This window comes from Solea senegalensis, unplaced genomic scaffold (assembly GCF_019176455.1).
Source record: "Solea senegalensis isolate Sse05_10M unplaced genomic scaffold, IFAPA_SoseM_1 scf7180000014209, whole genome shotgun sequence".
NCBI lineage: Eukaryota > Metazoa > Chordata > Actinopteri > Pleuronectiformes > Soleidae > Solea > Solea senegalensis.
The window spans coordinates 39,728-64,826 of NW_025320993.1; the positions used below are offsets into that span (position 1 = coordinate 39,728).

A 25,099-nucleotide genomic window follows, 5' to 3' on the forward strand; every position below is an offset into this window, starting at 1 on the left:
TTTAACACTACAGTATGGTATTCCATTACTATAGTACCTCCTCAACGTGGGCGGAGTCATCACAGCAATGCTGCATGAAACTGCCGTGACTTTGTTTTATACACGAGCAGAGCAAACAATCTCCAAACACAATAAGACGAAGAGGACAAAGATGAGCGACAGTGAATGCAAGATTATGACATTGATCATTTATTGGTTGTCTACATGAAAACGCAAGGATGGCGATTTCCCCCCTTGGAAACGCTGTTTCTGTGTAGATAAAATGCTGACATGATTAAAAAAAAAAGATTAAAATTCTCCTTGACTTCTTTTCATGTGGACAGCCCTGATGTCTGCACTCCTCACATGTATTCGAGGCTGTAAACACGAATGATAAAAAGCTGAAGAGAAAATGAGATGAGCTGCTTTTTTGTGTCATTATTCGCACATATTATTCATGTTTAAAAACAACAAAAAACAGTGAATAAATTGAGTGATTTAAATGTTGGTGACGTGAGTGTGGTCATGGCTCTGCAGAGGGAGAGGCTGTTGCCAGAGATAAGAAACCGTCATTCCTCCAACTGTTGCATGTGTAAACCTATAAGGAGATGGCTAAACACCGCAGTGATCCTGAGTAAAGTGGCCAACCTGTCCGACTGCACGTCTACCTCTGGGTGCCATGGCAACATGAGAGGCATGCCCAGGGGGATTTGTAGTGCAGAGAGAGACATGCAGAGGAAGCTCCCTCCTTCAGCTTGCTTGCACTCACACTCCCCTGCTGCTGTGGGTAAAGCCCCCTTTTCCCATGTTCTCCCTCCCATTCTTCCTCTCACTTCCTCCACATCCCGAGCTCAGCCAATCAGAGAGCTGAGTGGGGGCAGGGTGTAGTCGAACCACCACTCCAGTGCAGAGCTGAGGGAGAGCTGGTGCCTCAGAGGGAGGAGACACAGTGCAGGCCAGCCTCTGTGTGTGTTTGTGTGTACAACCGTGTGTGTGTGTGTGTGTCTGTGAGCGTGAGCCTGTCGCAGACTCTCAGGCAGGGCCGCTGCTGCACTCTTGTTTCAGCAGACTTCATGTTTATTTAGTTTTTCTTTTGCCCGTTTTAACCTTGCTGTGACACTGAGCTGAGGCCTGTTTCCTCCTCCACTACAGGACACAGAGGATCAGTGCGGGGCAACAGGGAGAGAGTGCGGACGCCGGCGTTCCTCATCAACCACCTTGTAGTTGCTGACAGCTCCTGGCAGACGTGCAGGCAGGATGATAGCGGCTCAGCTTCTGGCCTACTACTTCACCGAGCTGAAGGATGATCAACTCAAGAAGGTGAGTAGAAGAGGCCACAAAAAAACCCCATCAGGTCGGTGTTTCAGTTTGTTGTGTGGTGGGTGCGAGCCGGTGCACCGTAGCTGTAGGAGACTGAGGGGCGTCATCTGAGGCGCCGAGAGGAGGATGAGTCGGTGTGTGTGGAGGTCGAGCTGGAAGCCATGATAAGGTTCAGATCTGGCTCTAATTCAGAGTTTAGCAAGGTTTGACACCTGTGTCCTTGACGCCAGGCCTGTGGTCACTGATGTGCCGATGAGCTGCACACGGACAAACCCTCGTTATTGAGTGTTTCCAGAGCGACGGTTGCCATAGCGTCTGAGGCAGACAGGTGTCAGTGAGGAAAGTGTTATTAATGCTGCCTCAATGCTAATTAGCACCCATGATGCTTTCTGTTTAATCTCATGTTCTTGCGTGAGAGTCATTACATTTCCCTCTGGCAAGGGCATCATTCATGTATTCACAAATGTCGCAGAGTGAAATAGTGGAAAACAACCTGCACGGATGAAAATTAAAAAAACAAAACAAAAAAAACGAGTTTAGTTTAGGAAACTAGCTGCCGGTTTGGATGAGAGAGCAGCAGGATGTTCCTCACAGAAGGAGGAGGAGGAGTGGGCAGCGATGGAGGGGGCGTGGATAATTCATGATTGTCATGCGTGATGTCACAGTGCAGCATTTGCACGTGCCATAGATGAAGAGGGGCGGTCTGACACTTGACAGTCGTGGCCTGAGGGCAAAGTTTCCTTGAAAGGATGAAAGTTCACAACCATGTGAATTTTAGATGAGATGATACACTGGGAACCATGTTAGGAGCCAGAAATACTTACTAATGAAGGGTATTTACAAGAAAATTCTGAATTTAAAACTTAATCTCTCAAATTAACCAACAACAAGTGGGTTCAATCTTTAGTAATTCACTCAAAACCAGTGTCTGGTTTTGTTAAGGACTGATAAAAACTAAATGATACGTTCCATAATCTGTAATAGGCATTTGATGTCTGTCACATTCTGTGATTATTATAATATATTATTATACATATGTTTTTTCTAGATGTGTTCCAATAAAGTGATAAAGAAATAATTATACTGTATGCTCATTTTAATGTCTTTTGCACAGTGGTGTATATTGAATGTTATACTGCTGTTATTTGATGTAATGTAAAGGTGATAAGAGAACGCAACTCTATTCATTATTTAGAAATCAATGATAATTATGTTGTATACAGTAATACTGAATTGACATTCACATTATCTTAATTCCATGTTGTATATTTGCTCATTTGCTATGACCGGTTGTTGCCCCTAGTAGGCGCTTTGGCTGCAGGGGAAGTGAGTAAGAAAATATTAAGAGCATGGTTGTTGATGACCTGAGCTGTGAGAGACTGCACCTGTGAACAAGAGGAATGAAAGGAAAGAATAGGGATGAGAATGACGAGCATCTGTGTGATTGGGAAATGCAACTGTGGAGGGCAGCATCGCACCTCTTAGTCTACAGTCTGCTACAGTCTTTGGAAAAAGAAGAAGAAGAATCCAAAAGTTGGTTAATCTCATGTCACTGACACTACCTTGTGGTGGACAACATGGAGCGGTGGGCAGTGGTGTGCCTCATATCATGTACCACTGTGATTATGTAACGATAACAGTAAGAGTGTCCTGTGTAACCCCGGCTTGTCTGTCTGTTCACCCGACTGTATGTTAACGGCATAACTGTCCAACGGTTCATTAACATGAACAGAATCACATCAATGATTGTGTTATTAGTTGATTCAAAAGTGTTTATGTCAGTTGTGGACATAATTGTCAAACCTGTGTGTGCTGGAAATTAAAGAGCAGTTTGAATATTTGACCTTTTTGTCCTGTGTCTTTTTTCCTCAGATCGATAAGTACCTGTACTCCATGCGTTTCTCGGACGAGACGCTGAAGGATGTCATGAACCGGTTCCGCAGGGAGCTGGACAATGGGCTCAGCCGCGACACGAACCCCACCACTGCTGTGAAGATGCTGCCCACCTTCGTCCGGTCCCTCCCTGATGGATCAGGTACAGAAGCAGCTCAGGGTCAAAACGCATCATTACTGTAGCTCAGTGTACTGTATATATTATGGGTCTCTGGTCCAGCCACAAATCCAACATTCATCCTTTTTATTGGTGAAATATTTGCATGATAGACAGATATGCAGCTTCACATTGAGGGGTCGTGGTATTTGGTTTATTTTTGTAATAAACAAAACTTAAGTCGGGATAAAAGAGTGGTTCGCAGGACTTGACAAAACCATTTTAAGTGTGCCCAGCTGCTCCTCTATCCTCTCCATACACTCAATGAGCTGCAGGACAAGCAGATACTTTACTGTGAGGCTCTCTTGTCTTAAGCACTGAACTGTTTTGAGAGGAGAGGGAGAAAGAGACTTTCTTCTTCTTCTTCTTTTCACAAATACAAAGAATCGTTTAGTTTAAAGAATCTTTGGCCTCCCAGGGATAATCTAGTCAAGATTTGACAAAGTTCAGGGCTGTGGTTTTTAGAGGTCTCTTTCAAAGTGGTCTAGATGTGGAAAATAAAGTGAAATCTCCCTTTTGCGTTATACACGTCTTGAAAGTGGGAGGTGACTACACCCTTTCTAGACTATCCTAGCCACGCCATTTCTGCAAATACTTAAGCGTTGTGCTTCTGTGCCTGATATGAAGTGATTACTAGCACAGTCTGTGGTGTGTGGGTTCTCATCCTTCTGTCTTCTACGCTTACTTTGAGTGTGTTTTATAGCAGTGATCCACCTCTGATGTCCTCAGGATCTTTGGTGATCCAGTAAAATGTTCTCCATTAACCATTCCCAACTGTTTCATTATCCTGGTGCACAATGTCTATCCACCATATTTACTTTTCATAAAAACTACCACTGAATAGACCCGTTGCCTGACATATTGCCTCGCATATGTGCAGCCTGGTGTCTATGGATGTGAACAGTCAACAGGAAGTGGTTGCCTGACGTCAGCTACTGAAGCTCCTTACAAATAAAACAAAACAAAACACTGTCCACAGAGAACTCGTTAAATCTGAGGAGATTCCGTGGTTAATTTGCGACGGTGTAAAGTTACACGACAAATGACCAAATTATGATTTGCACCGGGGTGAAAATATCAGACGTCAAAGTCAACACTGCACACACTGGTGTCATTAGTAAGTCACGTGTGAAGCCTGTCAGTGAACTGTTGGACAGGTATGTGATTAACTGTCCGATAGATGTTCCTCACATTTATAGACAGACATTTTTAATAGTGCAGCCATTTTACAGTTTCTTATCTTATTGAGTTATATTATTTTCAGTATATCCACTCTGTAAATGGGTTCCAGAAAATCCCCAATATGACCTGTTTCTGCCTGTTGACATGAAAAAAGAAAATGTGCTGACGTGTTAAAAGGATCAGCCCTGTTAGGTGAATAAGCCTCTTTGTGCTCTGTATTTGGACTCAGTAAAACACTATTGTTCCAGTTCCAGAGTCTGAGAACATACAGTGACAATGGATCACATGTCTTCGACTCATCACATACAAAAACTCCTACTTTCACATTCATTCATTTTAGTTGAATTGCACAATTACTATTTCATTTTTTATTTCATTTTTCTTTAAAATATCAGAGATATTTAAACTATCTGATTTCAGAGTGAGTATTTCCTGGTTTCTTTGCTTTTAAATGCTGTCCTACTTGCATGAACCCATGTATTCGGCTGCATTTGTCTTATGGTTAGATTTTGGTGGTGATCTAGTTACGGTTCAGATTTACAGTTAACAATTGTTAACCTTGCAAGGTAGGGGAGTATTGATACTGTGGGTCGACTGAGTGGAGTCTTATTCTTTTTTTTTTGAAAAGCTCCAAATGGTACGCAAATGAGCAGAATTATGTCTAATTATCTGTGTCTAACAAACTATTTTTTGATATAGATCCATAGACCAGATGTTTTGACAATATATGGGCATTTCAAGCAAAAATGCTGTTAGAATATTTGATGGGATTATTCGTTGAATATTCAAAATATTCTTAACTCCAGCAGTGAAAGTGGTGCAGTGTTCATAGCATGTTGAGCTCAGAGGAACAGCTAACGAGACATTTATGTTACTAGATCTTTATTTGACTTCTGTATGACATTTTAGGAGGTTTTTTTTTTTGAGAAACAATGCTTTTGTTGTAGTTTAACTCTGTGTGATGTTTGTTGAGGCCAGAAAGAGCTGCTGTGATCTCAGTGGCCGCAAATGGGGATCTGATTAATACAAAATAAAGAATGCCCACCCCTGAAATGTCATCTCTGTCTAAATGAAGACACAAGATAGGCTTCATGAAGTGGTTTTGTCCAACCTTAAAAGTGCGCTGAGGACGGGTCCCACTGAACTACCATAACCATTGTGTCTCCCACAGTGACTGTGGGCTCGAGGTAGCAATGATGTTGTGCCACAGAAGTAGGGCTAGAAAAGTTTACCATTAATCCAGACAATCAATAGTCAATCTCCAGCTGAATGTGGTAGAACAGGCAACACTCTGTGGTCAGCTGTGCTTTTGACTCTGAGCAAGGTGATAAATGAAAATGAACATGGCTTCTATTTGTAATCCTAAAATGATTGTATCTGTAAAAGTAGGCAGGATTTTGTGTGTGTGTGTGTGTTTTCCAGGTATTACTCATTTTGTGGGGACCTAACTGAGGCCAAAGCAAGTCCCCATAATGTAAATGTTTACATTACAAGGTGACGGCTTGCTGTATGGTCAGGATGAGGTCAGGTTTAGGTTCAGGTTAGGGTTAGTAGTAGTAGTAGTAGTAGTTATGGTTAAGGTTAGAGTAAGTCTCAAGGAAATGAATGTAAGTCAATGTACTCTTCTCTGAAGTCATGGACACCAGACTGTGTGTGTGTGTTATTGATCGTTGATTCCATAATAATCCTTAAGTGTAGTGTAACTACAGTTATCTGAGAGAGAACTAGATTACTGCACCTCCTCTAGGCCCTGTTTACAGCCTTTGCTAATTTTGTCCCATGGTCATGTGATGACAGCAGCTCAGGATTCTCTTGTCTGTGATTACAGAACTGAAAATCCACCAAAAACCCATGTTGAAGCACCACAGCCAACACAAACTGTCTGGGACCAAATCAGTAACACTTACATAAGTCAGGCGTGATTACACACCTCATTCCAGGCAGGTCAGGTGCATAAATATAGCACAAAGAAGGCACTACACTACAGTCATGGCGGTACTATATATGAGAACATTGTTTGTCTCCCAACAAAACCTGTGACCTTTTGTTCTGTAGGTCTGTAATTACTATTGAAAGACATAGATGTCCTCAGTGGTATGTCATCATGTGTTCTGTCAATTTTCATGACACTGAATCCTGTTTGATTCTTTCATTGTAAGCCACTTAGGATTAAAGGTGTATTTATTATTTTTAATTTGACAGGAGAATATAAATGTGCACTAACCAAGTCATCCTTGTAAGAAAGAGCAGATTACAACCTGTAGGTTTATGACCTAGTTATTTATGATATATCTGAGGGTCTAAAGACGCACAGAGTGTGTCTGTGCGTGTGTTTACTCAACAGGAATTTCCCTTACACACCTGTCACAAATATAGACTTTTCCCCCCTGAAGCTTCTCCCTCTAGGGGGCACCACAGCAGATCACCTGCTTTTTTTCCTGCCAGTACACTGGATGTGGACATTCACGTAGCTGAGGTCAATTTAAAAAAAAAAAATTGGGGTTGGGTACCTCTTGCTCAGAGGTAGCCCAACCCTTGACCTGTCGTGATTCAAACCAGCAACCCCTGAGTTAAAAGCCAAGTTCTCTTTCCGCTTGGCCGGGGGCCGCTCCTTCTCACAGACTTAGACTCTAAAAGTCCCACTAATGTCAAGAGGAAGAAAATGAACCTGATTAACCTTTTTCCTCCCACCAGTGGTGCTGCTTTCATGGCTCGGAGCCCAGTCACAAGTTACCCTTGACTTTCAACCCGCACTTCCCAGCAGGAGGTTTTTCTCTTTCGTGAAGGCAAATGACTGAAAACATCACAGTTATAATGTTCAAAATCAAAAGGCAACACACAGAATGTTAAAATCCTGACAGCAGAACAGGCATGTTCATGTGTGAGGTCCTAATTACTGATTAAATGATAATTATAAAAGTTAAATTGTAGAATTGCTGTGTAAAAGCCATATCTCTATTACTTGAGGCTTATTTATTTCTCCTGGAAACATATGTAGCTCATAAACCCCAGATGTGGATAGAAAGGCAATTTTTCATGTCATTTTTTCACTCCTCCGTGGCTTAGATGTAGTTACATTTACATTTAAAAATGATAATTGTGACAATGGAAATCCCAAATCTCAAAATTGTCTTGAAACAGTTTTTAATGGTTCCTAATATAATATGGTACCATGGTTTTCCAACATTATTATTGTTATGTGAATATTTTCTGATTTCTTTGCTCCATGAAATCATTAAAACTTCACAACATCATCATTTCCAGGTTTGACAAACACTGATTACCAAATTTCACTGATTTCAAAGTAATTTTATGGACCAAACAATGAATCGAGAAAATGATCAACAGAAAATAGTAATTGGCTGAGTCTGACCCTAAATCCATGACATAAACAATATGTATGAATGTAGACTTCATGAGAGAAAAGTGAATTTCACTAATTCATGAGTGGGGATTTCAGGTGGATTAAACAGAAATATTTTATGTTTAAAATATTTAAACATAAAAAAGACCTCCAGTCTACAACATGTTCTTTCCCTTGCATTCATTCAGCAGCAGTGAAGCAGTCTGATCAATGTGCCTCCAGTAATCATCACTCATAACTTACACAAGTCAACACCAAAAGCTGCAAATGAAGATACAAAAGAGAAACAGTAATAATATTCAATGGGCCAGGCCATTGTGGTACTGTTAGTTCAGCAGGTAACATTTTCGAATGTCTAATGTTCTCATGTTTGTTCTAACTGTGACAGAAAAGGGAGACTTCATAGCCTTGGACCTTGGGGGGTCGAATTTTCGCATCCTGCGTGTTAAAGTGACACGGGACAAGAAGCAGCCGGTCCAGATGGAGAGCCAGGTGTATGAGACCCCTGATGACATCATCCATGGGAGTGGTACCCAGGTAATCCCACCAACAAGTTTAACACTTTAACGTGTGTTTTGTTTTATGAAAAGGGTTAGAGTTGAAAGTCCAGAGCGTTTCCTAAACGGACCTAAAGTTCATATCATGCAAAGAAATCAAATGTCTGGCAGCAGACACAGTTCAAAATGGAACCAGGTCACACAGTCAATTGTTTGCCCTCAGCGTTCGAGTGTGCCCTCCACACAGAGCGCAGCTGCAGTTCTGGTCAGACCGGAGCTCAGTCTGTCTAAAATGGCCTCCTCACTAACTCTGCGGGTAACGACGCTGACGTCAGAACCCACGCTGACCTACACTGAACCTGCAGGGGAACAGCTGGCAGTCGCGCTGTAACACGAGAACCAAAACACGGCCGACTGTCTGAGGCCGCGTGATTGGTCCAGAGCGTGACCGTCACCCAGACAGAACAGGACAGATGCTGTTTAATGAAAACTCAGAAGTGGCAGCTGCCAAATATGTAATGTGATATTAGAACAGGTTTGTTAACAAAAAAAAGGGGCCTAGTTTCATTATGAGTGCATTATAACATTATGAGCAATCATGTGTCTGCCAGTCTCCTGTAGAATCGAAATGTACAAAAGTGAACATGTGATGCTTCTATTTAACATGAAATGACGGGTTAGTGAAAACAGTGAAGTGTTAGAATATGAGATTAAATGAATTAGATTTGACTAATTACAATAGTATTCAGGAGAGTGCATTCTTCTACCAAGACCATTCAGTTCCCTTTAATCCCTTTAATCATGTTTTATTGCTAAAGGCCAAATGCACGCGTTACCTTTTTTACGACTGGGGACCCCGAGTGAAAATCCTACCTTGTGTAACTGTCAAATGTTTTTGGCTGTGCCGTCTTTTACCATGTTTTCTCCCCTCTCTGTTTGCAGCTCTTTGACCATGTCGCCGAGTGCCTGGGTGATTTCATGGAGAAGCAAAAAATCAAGGATAAAAAGCTTCCTGTGGGATTTACATTCTCATTCCCCTGTATCCAAAACAAACTGGACGAGGTAAAAACAAAAACAGATGAAAGAACTGTTTCTCACAACGAGCTCTTCAACATGGCTTCGCGTATGTCTTTGTGTGCAATGACATCATTTCAGACCATCAAAAGAATAAATCGGGCCTGTGCTTCTGTGATGACAAAATCATTGCTGAGATGTTTATATAAAAAGGTTCAGCTCATGAAGTGCAACTGTTGAAAAAAAGACAACTTTCAGTGAATGTGATGGGGGAGGTGGACGCTGTGGTAACATCTCACATTTGCCAAGCCTGTGCTTTAAAGCTCAACCTTATAAAACAACTTGTTTTATAGGCCGTCTTAGTCACATGGACAAAGAAGTTCAGAGCCAGTGGCGTTGAAGGCATGGATGTTGTGAAGCTACTGAACAAGGCCATTAAGAAACGAGGAGTGAGTTCATTTGTCCTTCTACATTTTTATTGTAGTTTTTAGTAATATATGTGGGAGACCAAATTTAAGTCCATTGTGTTTTATTTTGTTCCTATTCTAGGACTATGAGGCTGACATCATGGCAGTGGTCAATGACACAGTGGGCACTATGATGACCTGTGGATTTGACGACAGGCGCTGTGAAGTGGGCATCATTATAGGTAAGGACACGAAGAACGTCTGGAGAGCATATTATAAAGTAACAATAAACTGCTCATAAAGTCATAGCAATTCCAGGACAGACTCAGTTTTAATCAGAGCCCACAGTACCATGAGCACAGTTGTACACGGGAGGGCGCCAAAGACCTCACCCTGGCTTCATGAAGCACTGAGCTCCACAGAGTCATGTCAGGCAGGAGTCATGCAGTTCTCTTTCCACTCAGGAACCGGGACAAACGCCTGCTACATGGAGGAACTGCGCCACATTGACCTGGTGGAGGGAGACGAAGGCCGCATGTGCGTCAACACTGAGTGGGGCGCCTTCGGGGACGACGGCTCCCTCGAGGACCTTCGCACAGAGTTCGACCGAGAGATTGACAGGGGTTCCATCAACCCAGGAAAGCAGCTGTAAGCTTTAATTTTACAACTTTTCTTTTAGTCAAAGACAAAGACTGTGAGACAGATTGTGAGAAAGTATGCCACAGCAGAGTCATTCTTGGATTTCGAAATGAATCTATTTCAACTGCAAATTCTTTATCATCATCATGATTTACTCAGTTATCAGTAATGTGTTCTTGTGGATTCCTTCCACACTGTTCTCGAAAAGTGGTTACAAGCCTGCCAAACTTTCTAGTCTTTCCTCCAGCTCTTCCAGGCAAAAGCAGCCTGTCCTTTCTACTGAAAACGCTGCTGTGTTTGTCTCTGCCTAGGTTTGAGAAGATGGCCAGTGGGATGTACATGGGAGAGCTCGTTCGACTCATCCTGGTCAAGATGGCCAAAGAGGGCCTCCTGTTTGAGGGACGGATAACCCCGGAGCTCCTGACCAAAGGAAAGATCGAGACAAAACACGTCTCTGCAATTGAAAAGTCAGTAATGACTTCCACAAAGCTGTGTTGCGTTAACATTTGTATAGTGATAAAGAGTGGAAACATGTTCCCTTTACGTTTGCGTGCAGCATTTGCTTTACATTCCCTGAAAGGCAAAAAATGGGGGCTGAAAACGTGAAGAAACTGCGAGTGTGGAGTACAGAATTATGGAGTAGGGACTAAAAACAGTTTGTCTCCAGTCTTGTGTTCAGGATCTTTTTAGCCATGTCTATAAATATGATTCAATGATGCACTGGAGCCAAATTTAGCCTCCTCTCCTCAGATGTCTTTGTCGTGAAAATGTGTTTTACTCAGATTTGGAAACAGAAAAGCTCTTAGACATGAGGAAATTAAGTAGAGAAGAAGAACAGAATGAAGAGCAGACTCCTGTTTGGAGGCTGCAGTACCACTGACAGCGACAGAGGGAGACAGAGAGCAAGACTGTAGCTAAACCAGCTCTGTGTTTGTGTATGTGCTGAGAAACTGCAACCAAAATGGTGAGAATGCCATTTCTCTAAATGTTTGTTTAACCTCTCAGTGTCTGAGAACAGAGAAGTATGTTGAATTTTACAGGATTTGAAACCTAATTTTTAAACCCAGCAATTTTTTGATCATTTAAATTTGGTAAGTGAAACAGAGAATTTAAGGGTTGGCAAATCTCACTAAACACAACTAAACAAGAAAACTTAATAGGTTCTACGCAGCTGCACTAATTTGCCTGCTGACTGATAAATCCCTCTGATTGCAGGAGTAAAGAAGGACTGAAGAAATGCATGGAAATCCTGACGAGGCTCGGCGTGGAGCCTTCGGATGAAGACTGTCTGGCTGTGCAGCACGTGTGCGCCATCGTGTCTTTCCGCTCAGCAAACCTCATCGCTTCTACACTGGGAGGCATCCTCTGCCGTCTAAAGGAGAACAAAGGAGTGGGACGCCTTCGCACCACTGTGGGCATCGACGGGTCCATGTACAAGATGCACCCTCAGTGAGTACGACATCAAACAAGATCTTCATGTTTATATTACACAAAAAGACCAACAAGGGATTACATCGGAAGAGTATTAGTGCAGTGCCACATGTAAACATTTAAATACAATAAAAAAAAGTGAATTCTGAGATTAAAGAAAAAGTCAAAATTCTGACTTTAATTCATTCTGTTTCATTTATTTATTTTACATGTGGCCCTAATACTCTTCCGTAGTTTAGCAGAAAAAAAAAAGAAATTAGAAAACTTTCTGGATCCGTACAGAAGGTTACCTGCTTACATAAACATGACAAAATGTACCCCAATCTATTGAGATGTTAATGAGATTATACACGTCTGGACGGAAACATGTTGAATTTAAGCGGCGGCCAAATTCGTAATCTCAATCAGATCCAGATTAAACATGGTCTGATGTCAGAGTCTCTGATCCTCCAAACACATGCACTACCACATTTCTGTCAAATCCAATGACACAGATATTTTGCCCATTATAAGAGATAAGGATTTCTTGGTCAAAGTAGACTCTTACCAAAAGTGAATGGGAACATACTGTACTCGGGTGATCACCTTCCCATCACAAAACCTTAAGGGCAAACTTAAAGATAAACCCACGCCCATGACAACCTTGGTGTAGGTCACAAGAAACACTGAGTAATATATAAGAGCATGTCAAAGACATTCTGTGCATTGTTTTCACGAGAGGAATGAACAATGCATTCCAATGTAATTGAAAATCTGACAGAAATCACTTCTGCCGTAGTTACGTTCTGTGATCATTGGCGTTTGAAATTGGAACGATGCGACTGAAAGTGGCTCTTGCATTTTAGCAAACTGTCCGTTTGAGTTTAACTCTTTAAAACCAAGTGTATCACTGACGACACGTTTGCACAAGCGCACTTTGCATTACTGAAGGTATGCAACGTTTTGTGCTATTGGAAGCATTCCAAAGCGAAATTGCAGTTACGGTAATTTCACTCGCGTACCTGTACATAGTTTCCATTTTTTGCCCTGTTTTCGCACATTGAGTGACAAAGAAGCATTAGATTAAATGTTATTGTAAACATGTTTTATACTGTTCAAATTTCAAATTTAACACTTACACACAGTTGTGCGTGTACAACTGCAGTGGTTTTCTAAATAAACCTTTTTGTTTTTCTTGATTTTAAATTGTTAAAACAGTATTTTAACATGCAGTAAGTTGTAACAAACTGCCAGATATTGAATGTTATTCTGGAAAAATAGGCAAAAGTTACACTTAGTTACAGGACATTTTCTGGTCCTTTTATGGTTTAAAATAAGTCCAGGCGGCCATTTTGAGGGTTAGGTGTTAAAGGGTTAACTCATACAACATGTGATGCTCAAGCATGTCTTAAATAAGCCTGGTGTCATAGACAGCCTTAGATATTTACTCTAAGGCTTTCACACAGTTCTGCACCCCTTTCGCCAAGTTTCAGTAAGATTTAGCGACAAAACTGGGTAATAATTCAGCTTCAGTCAAATTTTCAGCAAAGGCATTAGTAGGTATTTACATAAAAAATCCATATAACCCTCTCATTCATTCATCTTTCACCACTTTATCCTGCACTAGATTGGGCACTGGAGTCAGTCTCAGCTGACATAGGGTGAAAGGCGGGGTCACACCGTGGACAGGTCACCAGTCCATCACAGGGACACATGGAGACAAACAACCACTCACTCTCACACCTAAGGTCCATTTCGAGTGTCCAGTTTGCCTAATCCCCATATGTTTTTCTGCTTTGTGGACAGATACGCTCGCCGCCTGCACAAGACCGTGCGTCGCTTGGTGCCAGACTGCGATGTACGTTTCCTTCTGTCCGAGAGCGGCAGTGCGAAAGGCGCAGCCATGGTGACGGCAGTGGCCTACCGTCTGACGGATCAGGCGCGTCAGATTCAGCAGACGTTGGCTGAATTCCGGTTGAGCAAGGCCCAGCTGTTAGAGGTGAAGAAACGCATGAAGGTGGAGATAGAGAGAGGCCTCAAGAAGGAGTCGCACGAGGAGGCCACAGTCAAGATGTTGCCCACCTTTGTCCGGAGTACACCAGACGGAACAGGTGATTTCAAAGAAATTCCCTCGAGTTGTTTCCTTTTAAATCCAGAACAGACACAGAATATCCTTAAAAAAAAGGTGAACCAATCACAAACGCAGGCTCAGAACGATAATGACAGAGAAGTGACGTCGAGCAGCTTTTGTGTACTTCCAACATGGCGGCCACTGAAGAGCAGTCGTCTTTCGATTCGGCTGTACCGTTTCAAGCGACTTGCTCCACGGAGCGCCACGTGTTTTTGTAGAAAACTGCAACAGGCGCGGTGTGCTCCATTGTTGGCATGTTTTTCGCTCTGCATATGTCATCCTGATCATCTGGTCTAATTGGTCATAACTCCGTCCATTTGCGTTGGTCACACCTCTTGAAAGTGGGAGGTGACTACACCTTTCCAGACTCAGTATATCAAATACTGCAGAGAACAGTGTCCTGCTGAGATCTTTACTCCAGGGTGTTTCAGTATGACAATACAACACCAGCTATGCGGGAAAAGTACCTGTGTCCTGCTATTGTTGTGTCTTTATGAGCGTAAGCCAACAGGGACAGATGTCTGTTAACAAGGTTAATATTTTTAAGTCATGTATTTTGCATCAGGATATCATTCTCAGCTTTATATAGCCATGGTCGCTGCTTTATTTTTTCCGTTGTTTTTTTTTCTGTTTTTCTCATGGTAATGAGATCATTCATCTCACGCTGGTTCGACATGCAGGTCCAAGTGAAAAATCAGTAGAGAAAGGATGGAAAACAAAATTAATTTTGTTATACCAAGAAAAATCATTCATTTATGTATTTATATTGATTACGAGTAACGGACCGTTATCCTGTGATTTAGTGATTTTATTCATTATGCAAAATAAAGAAACTTCAAAAATAACAATAAAGTTAACAAGTGTGTTCGCTGATATCCAATCGTACATGTTAAAGCCAATATTGGCTGATACCAAAATTTTGCCGATAATACACTGCATCCCCACTCAACTTGAATGTGGCCACATTGTCCCTAAACCGCTTCCAAATGCGGTTTTTGTGACCAGACCTGAGGATGCGTTCAGGGTGCAGTGGATGTGTTCAGACCTGTCTGCATGGGATTGGATGTCTGAATGGTGTTAAAGTATCCCTGCGTAAGACGATGAACCCAAAACTGCTCTTTATTGTGTAAATAAATGTACAGTGGTGACAGAACTACTGTCTGAATGTGATTACCCACATAAATGTAGTCCTTTTACATAATCAGATCAGATTTTTGCATCAAAAAGTGGTCAAAACCAACTTGAGTTCCTCATCTTAGAGATCATTTTGGGAGGTTACAAATGATATGTACTGAAACTGAGCTGACGTCATCCATCTTGGCAGTTTTCCAAATTGCAAGACACAACAAGACAAAGACGTAAGCAAGCACAAGTGAATCGGGTTCCTCTGCATAGTTTTCAAAAGATGCAAAATCCATACCTATTATCTTATTATCAGATAAAGCTCTTATTAGGCAGTGAAGAGATAAACCACAACATCACATAGACCACGACTGTTCCAGAGTAAGTAGTAATTAATTTTAGTAGTAAGTGAAATAAACTTGTATTATTCCTGAAATATGATGATACACTGTATTCTTTTTTTCAATGGATGAAACCTTAATCAGATTAAATTGGAGTCGTTCTAAGGTTAACAAGCTCTTTCCTGTCATACAGAGAATGGGGATTTCCTTGCCCTGGATCTTGGGGGGACAAACTTCCGTGTACTACTGGTAAAGATTCGCAGCGGGAAGAGGCGATCAGTGGAGATGCACAACAAAATCTATGCCATTCCTGCAGAAGTCATGCAGGGCACTGGAGAAGAGGTACAGAGGATTTCCAATAATTAACATCAAGTCTCTTCGCATGCTTTTTTTCTGCTTTTGATTAAGATGAATTCCTGTCAGCGATCACACTGTGGGTGTAGTGGCTAGCACTGTTGCCTTGCAGCAAAAAGACTCAAGTCTGACTGAGGGCCTCTCTGTGTGGAGTTTGCATGTTCTCCCTGTGTGAGCATGTGGTTTTCTCTTACAGTCCAAAAACATGCACAACTGCATATTGGGCCAAAACGTCACGTCTTCACGATGAAAGAAACAGTTTTTCTTTTTCTTCTAACTATCCAATCTTGTACAAAAAATACTAGTTTAGTGCACACATCATTTCAAAAAAGTGTATGTCTTAAAACGTCTTCAGTCAGAGACAGCCTTTAGCTAACAATGGTGGCCTGGTGTTAATGTGGACAATGTCTTAAATCACCAATTTGTAGCGACAGTAGCTGAGTGGTCTTTCAACTTTGATTCCCGGCTCCGCTAGTCCACATGCCAGTGTGTCCTAGGGCAAGACGCTTAACCCCCCCAGTTGCTCTCTGACTGTAACGCAGCTTTGAGAGCGCATTAACCATTACATGAGTGTGTGTGATGTGGAGAATAAAATAGTTCCCCACAAACTATAATTTAACAAACTATATTTTCCCTGCAAAACATGCAAAGAGAACATGCAAAATCCATGCAGAAAGACCCTTGTTCTGACCGGGTCGTGAAGCCGGGTCTTCTTTCTGCAAAGGCAGGAGTGCTAACCACTTCCAGTATCAGTTCTGTCCTACAGGCCGGCAGCTGCTGACCACCACTCTAAACTGGTGGGAGTGTGAGAATTAATGTGTGTTGTCCCCGTCCAGAGTGTACTCTGCATTTCATCCTGTGTCAGCTGGTACAGGATAAAGCAGTAGATGAATGAATGAATAAATGAATGAATGAATTCCTGCCCTTCCATGAAGGATGCATCAGTCCAAACCCACAAGTGTGTGCTTGTAATATCAGAGTTGCCTCCACGTCACCCAGAATATCACTGACTAAAAACACGTCTGTTGCAGCTCTTTGACCACATTGTTTACTGCATCTCCGACTTCCTGGACTACATGGGGATGAAAAGTGCTCGACTGCCACTGGGTTTCACGTTCTCCTTCCCCTGCCATCAGACCAGCTTGGACGCAGTATGTTTGACAAACAATGTTTAAAAAGCCAGTGTTTTAGAAAGCAAAAGGACGTTAAAAGATTAAATACACAACTATTATATGGTTTTGTTGCTTTCCAAATTGTGTATTTTAAGTTTGATATTTAGAATTGTGGCGTGCTCTGCAGGGTATTCTTGTAACCTGGACCAAAGGCTTCAAGGCCACAGACTGTGAAGGCGAAAATGTGGTGGAGCTTCTTCGGGAAGCGATCAAGAGGAAAGAGGTAACCGGACACTAATTCACTCTCATCAGCTAAACTGTGATAGTGCAGCAACACAAGTCAGGATTACTGCGGTGTGGTTGTATGAGGCACTAACAGTAAAGCACTGAGTTTACCCACTGAACAAAAACGTTTTGGGTTCATCATCTCACCCAGGGACAGGAACATCCATGCCGAGGGATCCAGTCACACACAGACAGGTCTGAACACACCCATGTATCCAGAATGCATCCTCAGGTCTGGCCACAAAAAACACATTTGGAGGCGGTTCTAGTGCTTTCAGTTCACAACTTTATCTTAGCTATCTTTATCTTGTCTTTTCGGACTGGAAAGGAACGTTTGTGTCACTGTAAAAATCCCATAGTCTCCACTTTCATCACCAAGAACACATATTTTTTGATTTACCCAAGTGACACAGACTGAACCAAACAAGGCAGCAGTGGCACCAGAAACTTCCACGTCCCTGTGAGCTAAAGACACTGACAACACAGTCAACATATTATTTTTATATAGTACAGTTAAGTAGGTGTCAATTTATTAGTTGAACCTTTTGTTTTGTCCATACCTCAGGCTGGTTCTTGTTAGACAGCATGACATACGTAACACCTGGAAGAACTACTTAACTACAGCAATGATGATGAGAGTCACCCTCTGTATGCGTTGCGTGTCTGTGTGTGTGTGTGTGTGTGTGTGTGTGTGTGTGTGTGTGTGTGTGTGTGTGTGTGTGTGTGTGTGTGTGTGTGTGTGTGTGAGCTCTCAGGAAACAGCTTGTCTACATTTTGTCGAGGAGTATTTGCATTGTGCTGATGAGCGTGTTTGAAAAGCTGCCAGACCAGATATCATTCCCTCTGACAGCTGTGAGAAAATGTGCAATTACTTTGTACAATGTAAACCTGCAAACATGATTAACATTTTAAAGAACATTGATGAGGGTTTAGTTTAAACCAAATATCATCTGGCAGTGTGTGCCTTCATTCCAAACATGTCTAATCATCATTTTAAAATGAACAAAAATTGTTCATAAAAAGGCATATAAAGGTATTGTACTGAAATAAGAGTAAAGAAAGCAGATACTAAAGTAGCTCAGAATACCCAACAGGATTTAAATCAGGATTTAATTCATGTTATCCTTTAAAAAGGATAAGATGAATGAAAAATAGTAAAAAGAGACTAAAAATGCAGGAGAGCTAAAAGACTATACTACAACCTAAAGTAATAAAATAATGCTTGAGTCATTATTAATTCATGATTCTACAATAATCGTTCAGTTTAATGTAAATTACAGTCTTCTGTACCTCAGCCTCACATCTGCTGTACATCTGTAACTTCAAAGAAACCAAGGGCGCCACGTTTTTGTTGTTCTACTAAACAGCTCCTTGCACATGTTCCTTCAGTTGACTTGGAACCAGCATTGGTAACAACTGCCTACACTGCAAAGTAACCTCAACATAGGAAAAAAGAAAAAACCAAATCAGAGAAATAAGACGATAACACATGTATTAAATGTGGGCGGAACCTTTCAGAGAGAAAGAGACGGGCTTGATATTCTCCTTGTGTTGCTTGTTTGCAGGAGTTTGAGCTGGATGTGGTTGCCATAGTAAACGACACAGTGGGGACGATGATGACTTGTGCATATGAGGAACCCACTTGTGAGGTGGGACTGATTGCAGGTGAGTTCAACACTACTGTCTAATGAATACATAAATATATAAATATAAACAAAGACATTTAATCTCAAAAGATGTTGTGACGATTTCATTTACTTTTGGGCTGCAATGACTGATTTTTTCATATTTTTATCTTCTAAAAAGTAAAGTTTCTTGCTCCATTAAAAAATCCACATGAATAAAACAAACTGATTTTGACAATAACAATCATTTCTCTTTTTTTCCCTTTTTCAATAATGTTCTGATAACTCCATTTCCACCAACTGCCATCTCTGAAATGTTTTTTAATTTCAACCATGAAAGGGCCAGAAAATGTCCTGTAACTAAGTGATTTGGCCCATTTTTCCAGAATATTATTACTAGAATTATTATTATTAGAATGTTATTTACAATGTACTGCATGTTAAAATAGTGTATTAAAATGAAAAAAAATAAACCTAAAAGTTTTATTTAGAAAAAACACTGTAGTAGATTTTGCATGTGTTACAAAAATGAAGGTTTTTTTAAATTTCCAGACCCATATTGCTCAGCTCTCTGATCAGTCCTGATACAGTTAGAAATGTCTTGTACAATTAGATGCTGTTCAGTGTTGAGATTGATGGACTGTGACTGCTCCCCCTCAGGAACGGGCAGTAACGCCTGTTACATGGAGGAGGCGAGGAACATCGAGCTTGTGGAGGGAAACGAGGGCCGTATGTGTGTCAACATGGAATGGGGGGCGTTTGGAGACAACGGCTGCCTGGATGACATCAGGACTGTGTACGACCAAGCGGTGGATGAGAACTCACTCAATGAAGGCAAACAAAGGTCAAGAGGTTACCGATATGACATGAGCTAAGCTTTGTCGACCTTGCTGCAAACTAAAGCAGTGTCTGTTGTTTTTATTTGGACAGATATGAGAAGATGTGCAGTGGCATGTACCTGGGAGAGATCGTCAGGCAGATTCTGACTGATCTGACCAAACGTGGATTTCTCTTCCGGGGAAAGATCTCAGAGGCGCTGAAGACCAGGGGCATTTTTGAGACAAAGTTCCTGTCACAAATAGAGAGGTGAGTGAGCTATTTCACACTCAGTGCTGTTGATTTAGCTGAGCTTTGAATCAAATCCCAAAATCAATTATACCGAGGCGAATAAAGCAAGGTTATTGTCATCCGTTAGTTATGCTCAACTCAGATGTTCCACCAGTCTTACAGCATCACTGTGCTGACTGCATTGTGAGCGCCCCATGCACCAAGAACCAGCCTGTGACAAGGAGGTTCCAACAAGACCAATAACTGTTGGTCCCCTGCTGCCTCATTTGGTCAGTTTGTAGGATTTCAAACAACAAAATCACAAAAGAACACATGAATATGATCTTACCAATGAAGGCAGCAGTGGATCAACAGCTCCAGTGTGCCGTGATATAAAATTGTGCTACTCTATGGGTTACACTGAAGGGGTGAAGCTTTTAAGGAAAATGTCATGTAACAGTGTCTCGCAGACCAAAGTTAGAGTTTATTCTGTGAGCATTTTGCTAAGTGGCCAAAATCTTTTCAATGATAGGCTGGTTCAGTCTGGTTCAGGCTGTTTCAGGCTGTTTCTCAGCACAGGGTGTGTTCACAGGGCAGTCAGTGCTGACAATATGTCAGTAACTTGGAACCACAATTCAAAAAAAACCTGAACTATTACTGTAAGCTAAAAAGACAGTTATCCAGGAGTAAACTTTTCAAAAATGTTTGCACTACAGTGAGCGTTCATTCATTGTCTAGCTCTTTATCCTCCACATGAGAGCCAATCCCAGCTGACATAGGGAGAGAGGCGGGGTCACACTCTGGACAGGTCACCAGTCATCACAGGGCAAACACACAGAGATGAACAACCAGTCACTCTCACATTCATACCTATGGTTAACTTAGAGTGTCCAATTTACCTCTGCATGTTTTTGGTCAGTGGGAGGGAACCTGGTCTGACTGGGTCACAAACCTGGGTCTTTTTGCTGTAAGGCAACAGTGTTAGCACTAACCTGCCTGTTGGAGGGATGAGCATTACGAGTGAAATTTCTATTAGAAAATTCAGAGGTATTATTCGTTGAATATTCTTAAATCAAGCGCATGAGAGCTAGCGACAGTAATGCAGGGTTCACAGTCTGTTGAGCTAATGGAAACAACTAATGAGATGCTAAGACCCAGGAAGATGTCATCCCTTATGTGGGATCTACAGCATGTTTTTCAGCATGAGGAGCAGTTTTCAAGACGCTTTCAAGAAACCTCTTAAATTTCATGAAGTCCACTAACTAAATGCATTCTGCCGCTGCCCCTTGTGGTGGTCATTGGAGTACAACGATTTGTATAATGCACTCTGCGATAAAACAAACAGTCACAGTAACTGAATGGCTCTTTATAATCAAGCAAATTACGGAATAATTGAATACTCTTGCCCTTCCCTAGTACAGCAGAGTATGTTGTGATTTCAGACTTTGACAACTGTCGGGTATGGAACAGACCTGAAAGGCCAGAATCTACAGTAGAAACATGCCACACTGCTGGTTTGATTTAGTGCATATCTATATATGAGAGCAGCATTGTTCACAGAGAAGTAGCATCTGGGGAGGATAACGTGTCTAGGAATGAGGGGGGCGGACGCAATGTGACGACTTAAGTTTATATACACTGTTTAAGCCTACCTTGGTCTCTGGGAACAGCTGGGAGGTATCCAGTGACTCTCCTGCTGTTGGCTGACCTCTGCCATGTCTCTTCTCCCTGCTCCTTTGTGCTCCACAGCGATCGTCTGGCACTGTTGCAGGTCAGGGCGATCCTGCAGCAGCTGGGGCTCGACAGCACCTGTGATGACAGTATTATCGTCAAAGAGGTGTGTGGCACGGTGTCCCGTCGCGCGGCTCAGATCTGTGGTGCCGGGATGGCTGCTGTGGTGGACAAGATCCGTGAGAACAGAGGACTGGAACACCTGAATGTCACCGTGGGCGTGGACGGAACCCTCTACAAGCTGCACCCACAGTAAGACACGGGATGGCAACACACTGCGAGACCCTAATATCTGTGTTAGGGTCTCGCAAACCTCTACAGTACATACTAAACGCCATAGTATATTGTAGTCTTATATTAATCTTTTGAGGAAATTTGGAGGTGGACTACTCATCTTGAATTATTTTATTACGATAATTTTAAGACATGTGCTTTTACATACATATATATGTATAGGCACGTATATATGTATATGTATATATATATAAACATATATACATGATGATATATAAAAATCTTAGGAACAGTATGACTGAAATTCGAGTAGATTTGATACTATGACCATATCAAATGTAACAAAAACCCTAAACACAGTTTAGTGTTAAGTATTGAAATTATGATTAAAACCGACAAATCCACTGCCCTTTCTGGTCAGACATCAGCTACTGCATTCAAATTTTGCCAATGGCTTCCTTATTCCACTCTTTCATCACCCACTCCCCCTCCCTCCTCCTATACCTCACTCAGGTCTGGGCATTTTTCACAATCAGGCATTGGGTAATGTTAGCCTCTGAAAAGCAGGTTTAGTTACCCTTTAATGCCGCAGTGTATCTCAGGACTGGTTTTCAGTCCATGCCAAAAGTCAACATCTCTGTGGTTTAGTGAAGCTGATTTCAAACATTAGCCTTATGTTTCAGAGTAAAAACACTGTTTAATGATGTTATACTACTTTACTTTGACATACACAAAGGACCGAGAGATGGCAGGCATTTACACAACAGAGATTCCAACACATATGTTTTTTTGTTAGATGTCTGTAGTTTCATCAGTCTGTGATGGAAATTGTTGTTACGTCAGATCATCCTCAGCTATTGATACATGGTCAAAATTGGTTTTAATGAGGCAATGTACTATATGCACAGAGCATCACTTACAACCTGCTAAAATATAAGCAAGCTTCTTAACATCCTGTCGGTTGTTGCTAATGGGGAAAATCGGATTTTTAAGGTAATGTTAGAACATACAATATAAAATGAAAATGTTTACATTGTCTTTAAGTAGTGGAAATAAAAATAAAAGTGACCATGCATATAGACAATGTCACAATAAAATGTCCTTGCTCTACACTGCTGCTCATTCTCGATATGTAAAATTAAAGCGACGGCTGCATTTGTTGCATTTACTAGAAAGCAGCTTTCGTTTCCTCCTCCGTCTGCTAACCACAGCTTCCTGTTGCCCTCTTCCCCCAGCTTCTCACGGATCTTCCACCAGACAGTAAAGGAACTCGCCCCAAAATGTGACGTCAACTTCTTGTTATCCGAGGATGGCAGCGGCAAGGGCGCTGCCCTCATCACTGCCGTGGGATGCCGCCAGAGGGAGATGGAAGCACAGCAGCATTGAGGAGCTCTGATCTGAGAACTATCTGCTGCTCCACCAAAACCCCTTCGCCCGCCACTACGCAGCCCCAGCTCCATCTCCCCCTGCAGCCGTGACTCCACCTCTTCCCCTAATGACCCTCTCCCTAGTCCGCACAGCCAGAGAGACATGCTGCATGCATAGGAAATGAGTTAAATATTTATTTATACAGAACCACATGGTTTATTATTTCCATGTTTGTACATTTTCCTCAATAGCTTGTCAATAATCTGGTAACTCAACTCCTTAGGTGTGCAATATTTGTGTATTGCTAATTTTATTTTTATATGGAGGCAAATATATAAGTGTATTTATATAGCTGAGGCCACTTTGAATCCCCAAGGTCATTAGGGTTTTTCACCATAGACAAGAAAATGTCTGCACTTTTTATACAGGGAGTTACAAAGGCAGCATTTTAATGCAAGTTCGGAATGAAGGACGTCCTTCAGAAAACTACTTCCAGAAAAGGCTCATTGCACAGGGTGGAACGCAAAGAGTCACGGCTGTTAAAAGCATCCTCATTTTATGTGCAACATGCTTAGAAGACATGCTAGACTAATCACTAACCCTGTTGTGTAATTGTTGGCGTAACACACACATTAGCACGCTCCAGCAACACTTCACCATTTAATCCTTAAAAGCGGAGAAGGTAGAAATGATCCAGCGATCCAGAGTGTTTGTGTATCCTGTTGCTATTTGTTAACTACTATACTTTTGATGTTGTGATGAATCCCACTTCTACTCATTGTATGTGCAAAGAATAAATGTTTATTGGGCTCCAAGTAAAGGGTGGACACTACTACAAGTGCTTCTGTGTGTATTTGTGGCTTAGTGTCTTCTGTAACTACCTGCTGCTTTCAATGTCCAAAGCTGTCAAGAGTGCACGTCTTGGATACATTAAGACAAATACGCATACCAGATTTTTTTTTTTTTCTACATGGATAGAGATTTGTGATCAATGCAGTGAAAAGTGAATTCATTAAATTATATTTTGTTGTGGACTAAATCCTGGTGTCTTTTTCTTTAAATGTAATGGCAGCATCAAAAGGATGCCTTGTCTTGTCATACGAGAGCAGGTAATCACATTACAGTCGTAAGAAGACAAAATGTATCGCACTTAAAGAGGAGAGATTAACTTCACTTGAACTGTATTGTTGTTGTATACACCTGTATTTTTAAGGATAAAGAAGTACTTAATTTACATACTTAAATATTAAGTCTTATCTTCAGTGCTGCCACCACCATACACGATAGCTTTAAACAACTTTTACTCTGGATTATGATTTACTCCCCTTTGCAAAATGATGATGATAATCCAGAAATGTTTGTTGATTTTTACACAAGTTAATTAGGGTATTTTATGATTGGTTCAAGGTCAGAAACTAAGATTTAGGAATAAAGAGTGGTGAATGGATGATTCAAATAATGTATGGTGGATTTAATGGACAGGGTTACATGGTATGTGTGTCTGTGGATACATTCCAGAGTAAAGCAAGAAAAGTAACACTACAGTTAAAGACCGGTGTGTGTGTGTGTTTGAGATGAAAAAAAGGCAGAAAAAGTAGGTGATAAAATAACTGCTGTAAATAAACATAATAACATATTAAAAACATGAAAAACTTTGACAAAGGAAGTTTTAATTACTTCGTTTCACAACAAGCTATTTCACAGTTACTGAGCTTTAATAGTAAAATAAATTGCAGGATTTGTATAAAAAGGGATTTAGGGAGACAGTCACAAGACTGATTGAAAAAAGTCAACAAAAATGATTAATATTTGCCAGTTAATTCTCTGCAGATCAAGTAATTAGATGATTTCAACCGTTTGTATCCAACATTGTCTGAGAACACCTGT

At 41.4% G+C, this 25,099-nt stretch overlaps 1 protein-coding gene across 1 annotated transcript; it reads left to right on the forward strand.

Moving 5' to 3' along the window:
* Window positions 1–904: 904 nt before the first annotated feature.
* On the forward strand, window positions 905–24,246 carry LOC122760946 (hexokinase-1-like). The gene is made up of 18 exons (XM_044016144.1): window positions 905–1,299; window positions 3,172–3,334; window positions 8,284–8,432; window positions 9,335–9,454; window positions 9,760–9,855; window positions 9,956–10,055; window positions 10,278–10,461; window positions 10,764–10,919; window positions 11,668–11,901; window positions 13,669–13,973; window positions 15,650–15,798; window positions 16,842–16,961; window positions 17,110–17,205; window positions 18,773–18,872; window positions 19,493–19,676; window positions 19,763–19,918; window positions 21,629–21,862; window positions 23,080–24,246. The coding sequence occupies exons 1-18, from the start codon at window positions 1,237–1,239 to the stop codon at window positions 23,228–23,230; spliced, it is 2,760 nt and encodes a 919-aa protein (XP_043872079.1). The 5' UTR covers window positions 905–1,236; the 3' UTR covers window positions 23,231–24,246.
* Window positions 24,247–25,099: the final 853 nt, after the last annotated feature.

Excerpts from the sequence above, each read along its gene's own strand:
- LOC122760946 (XM_044016144.1), top strand. The coding sequence starts at position 1,237 with ATGATAGCGGCTCAGCTTCTGGCCTACTACTTCACCGAGCTGAAGGAT. Across the intron at positions 3,335-8,283 it reads GTCCCTCCCTGATGGATCAG|AAAAGGGAGACTTCATAGCC; the intron begins GTACAGAAGCAG and ends TAACTGTGACAG. Across the intron at positions 19,919-21,628 it reads TTCCTGTCACAAATAGAGAG|CGATCGTCTGGCACTGTTGC; the intron begins GTGAGTGAGCTA and ends TGTGCTCCACAG.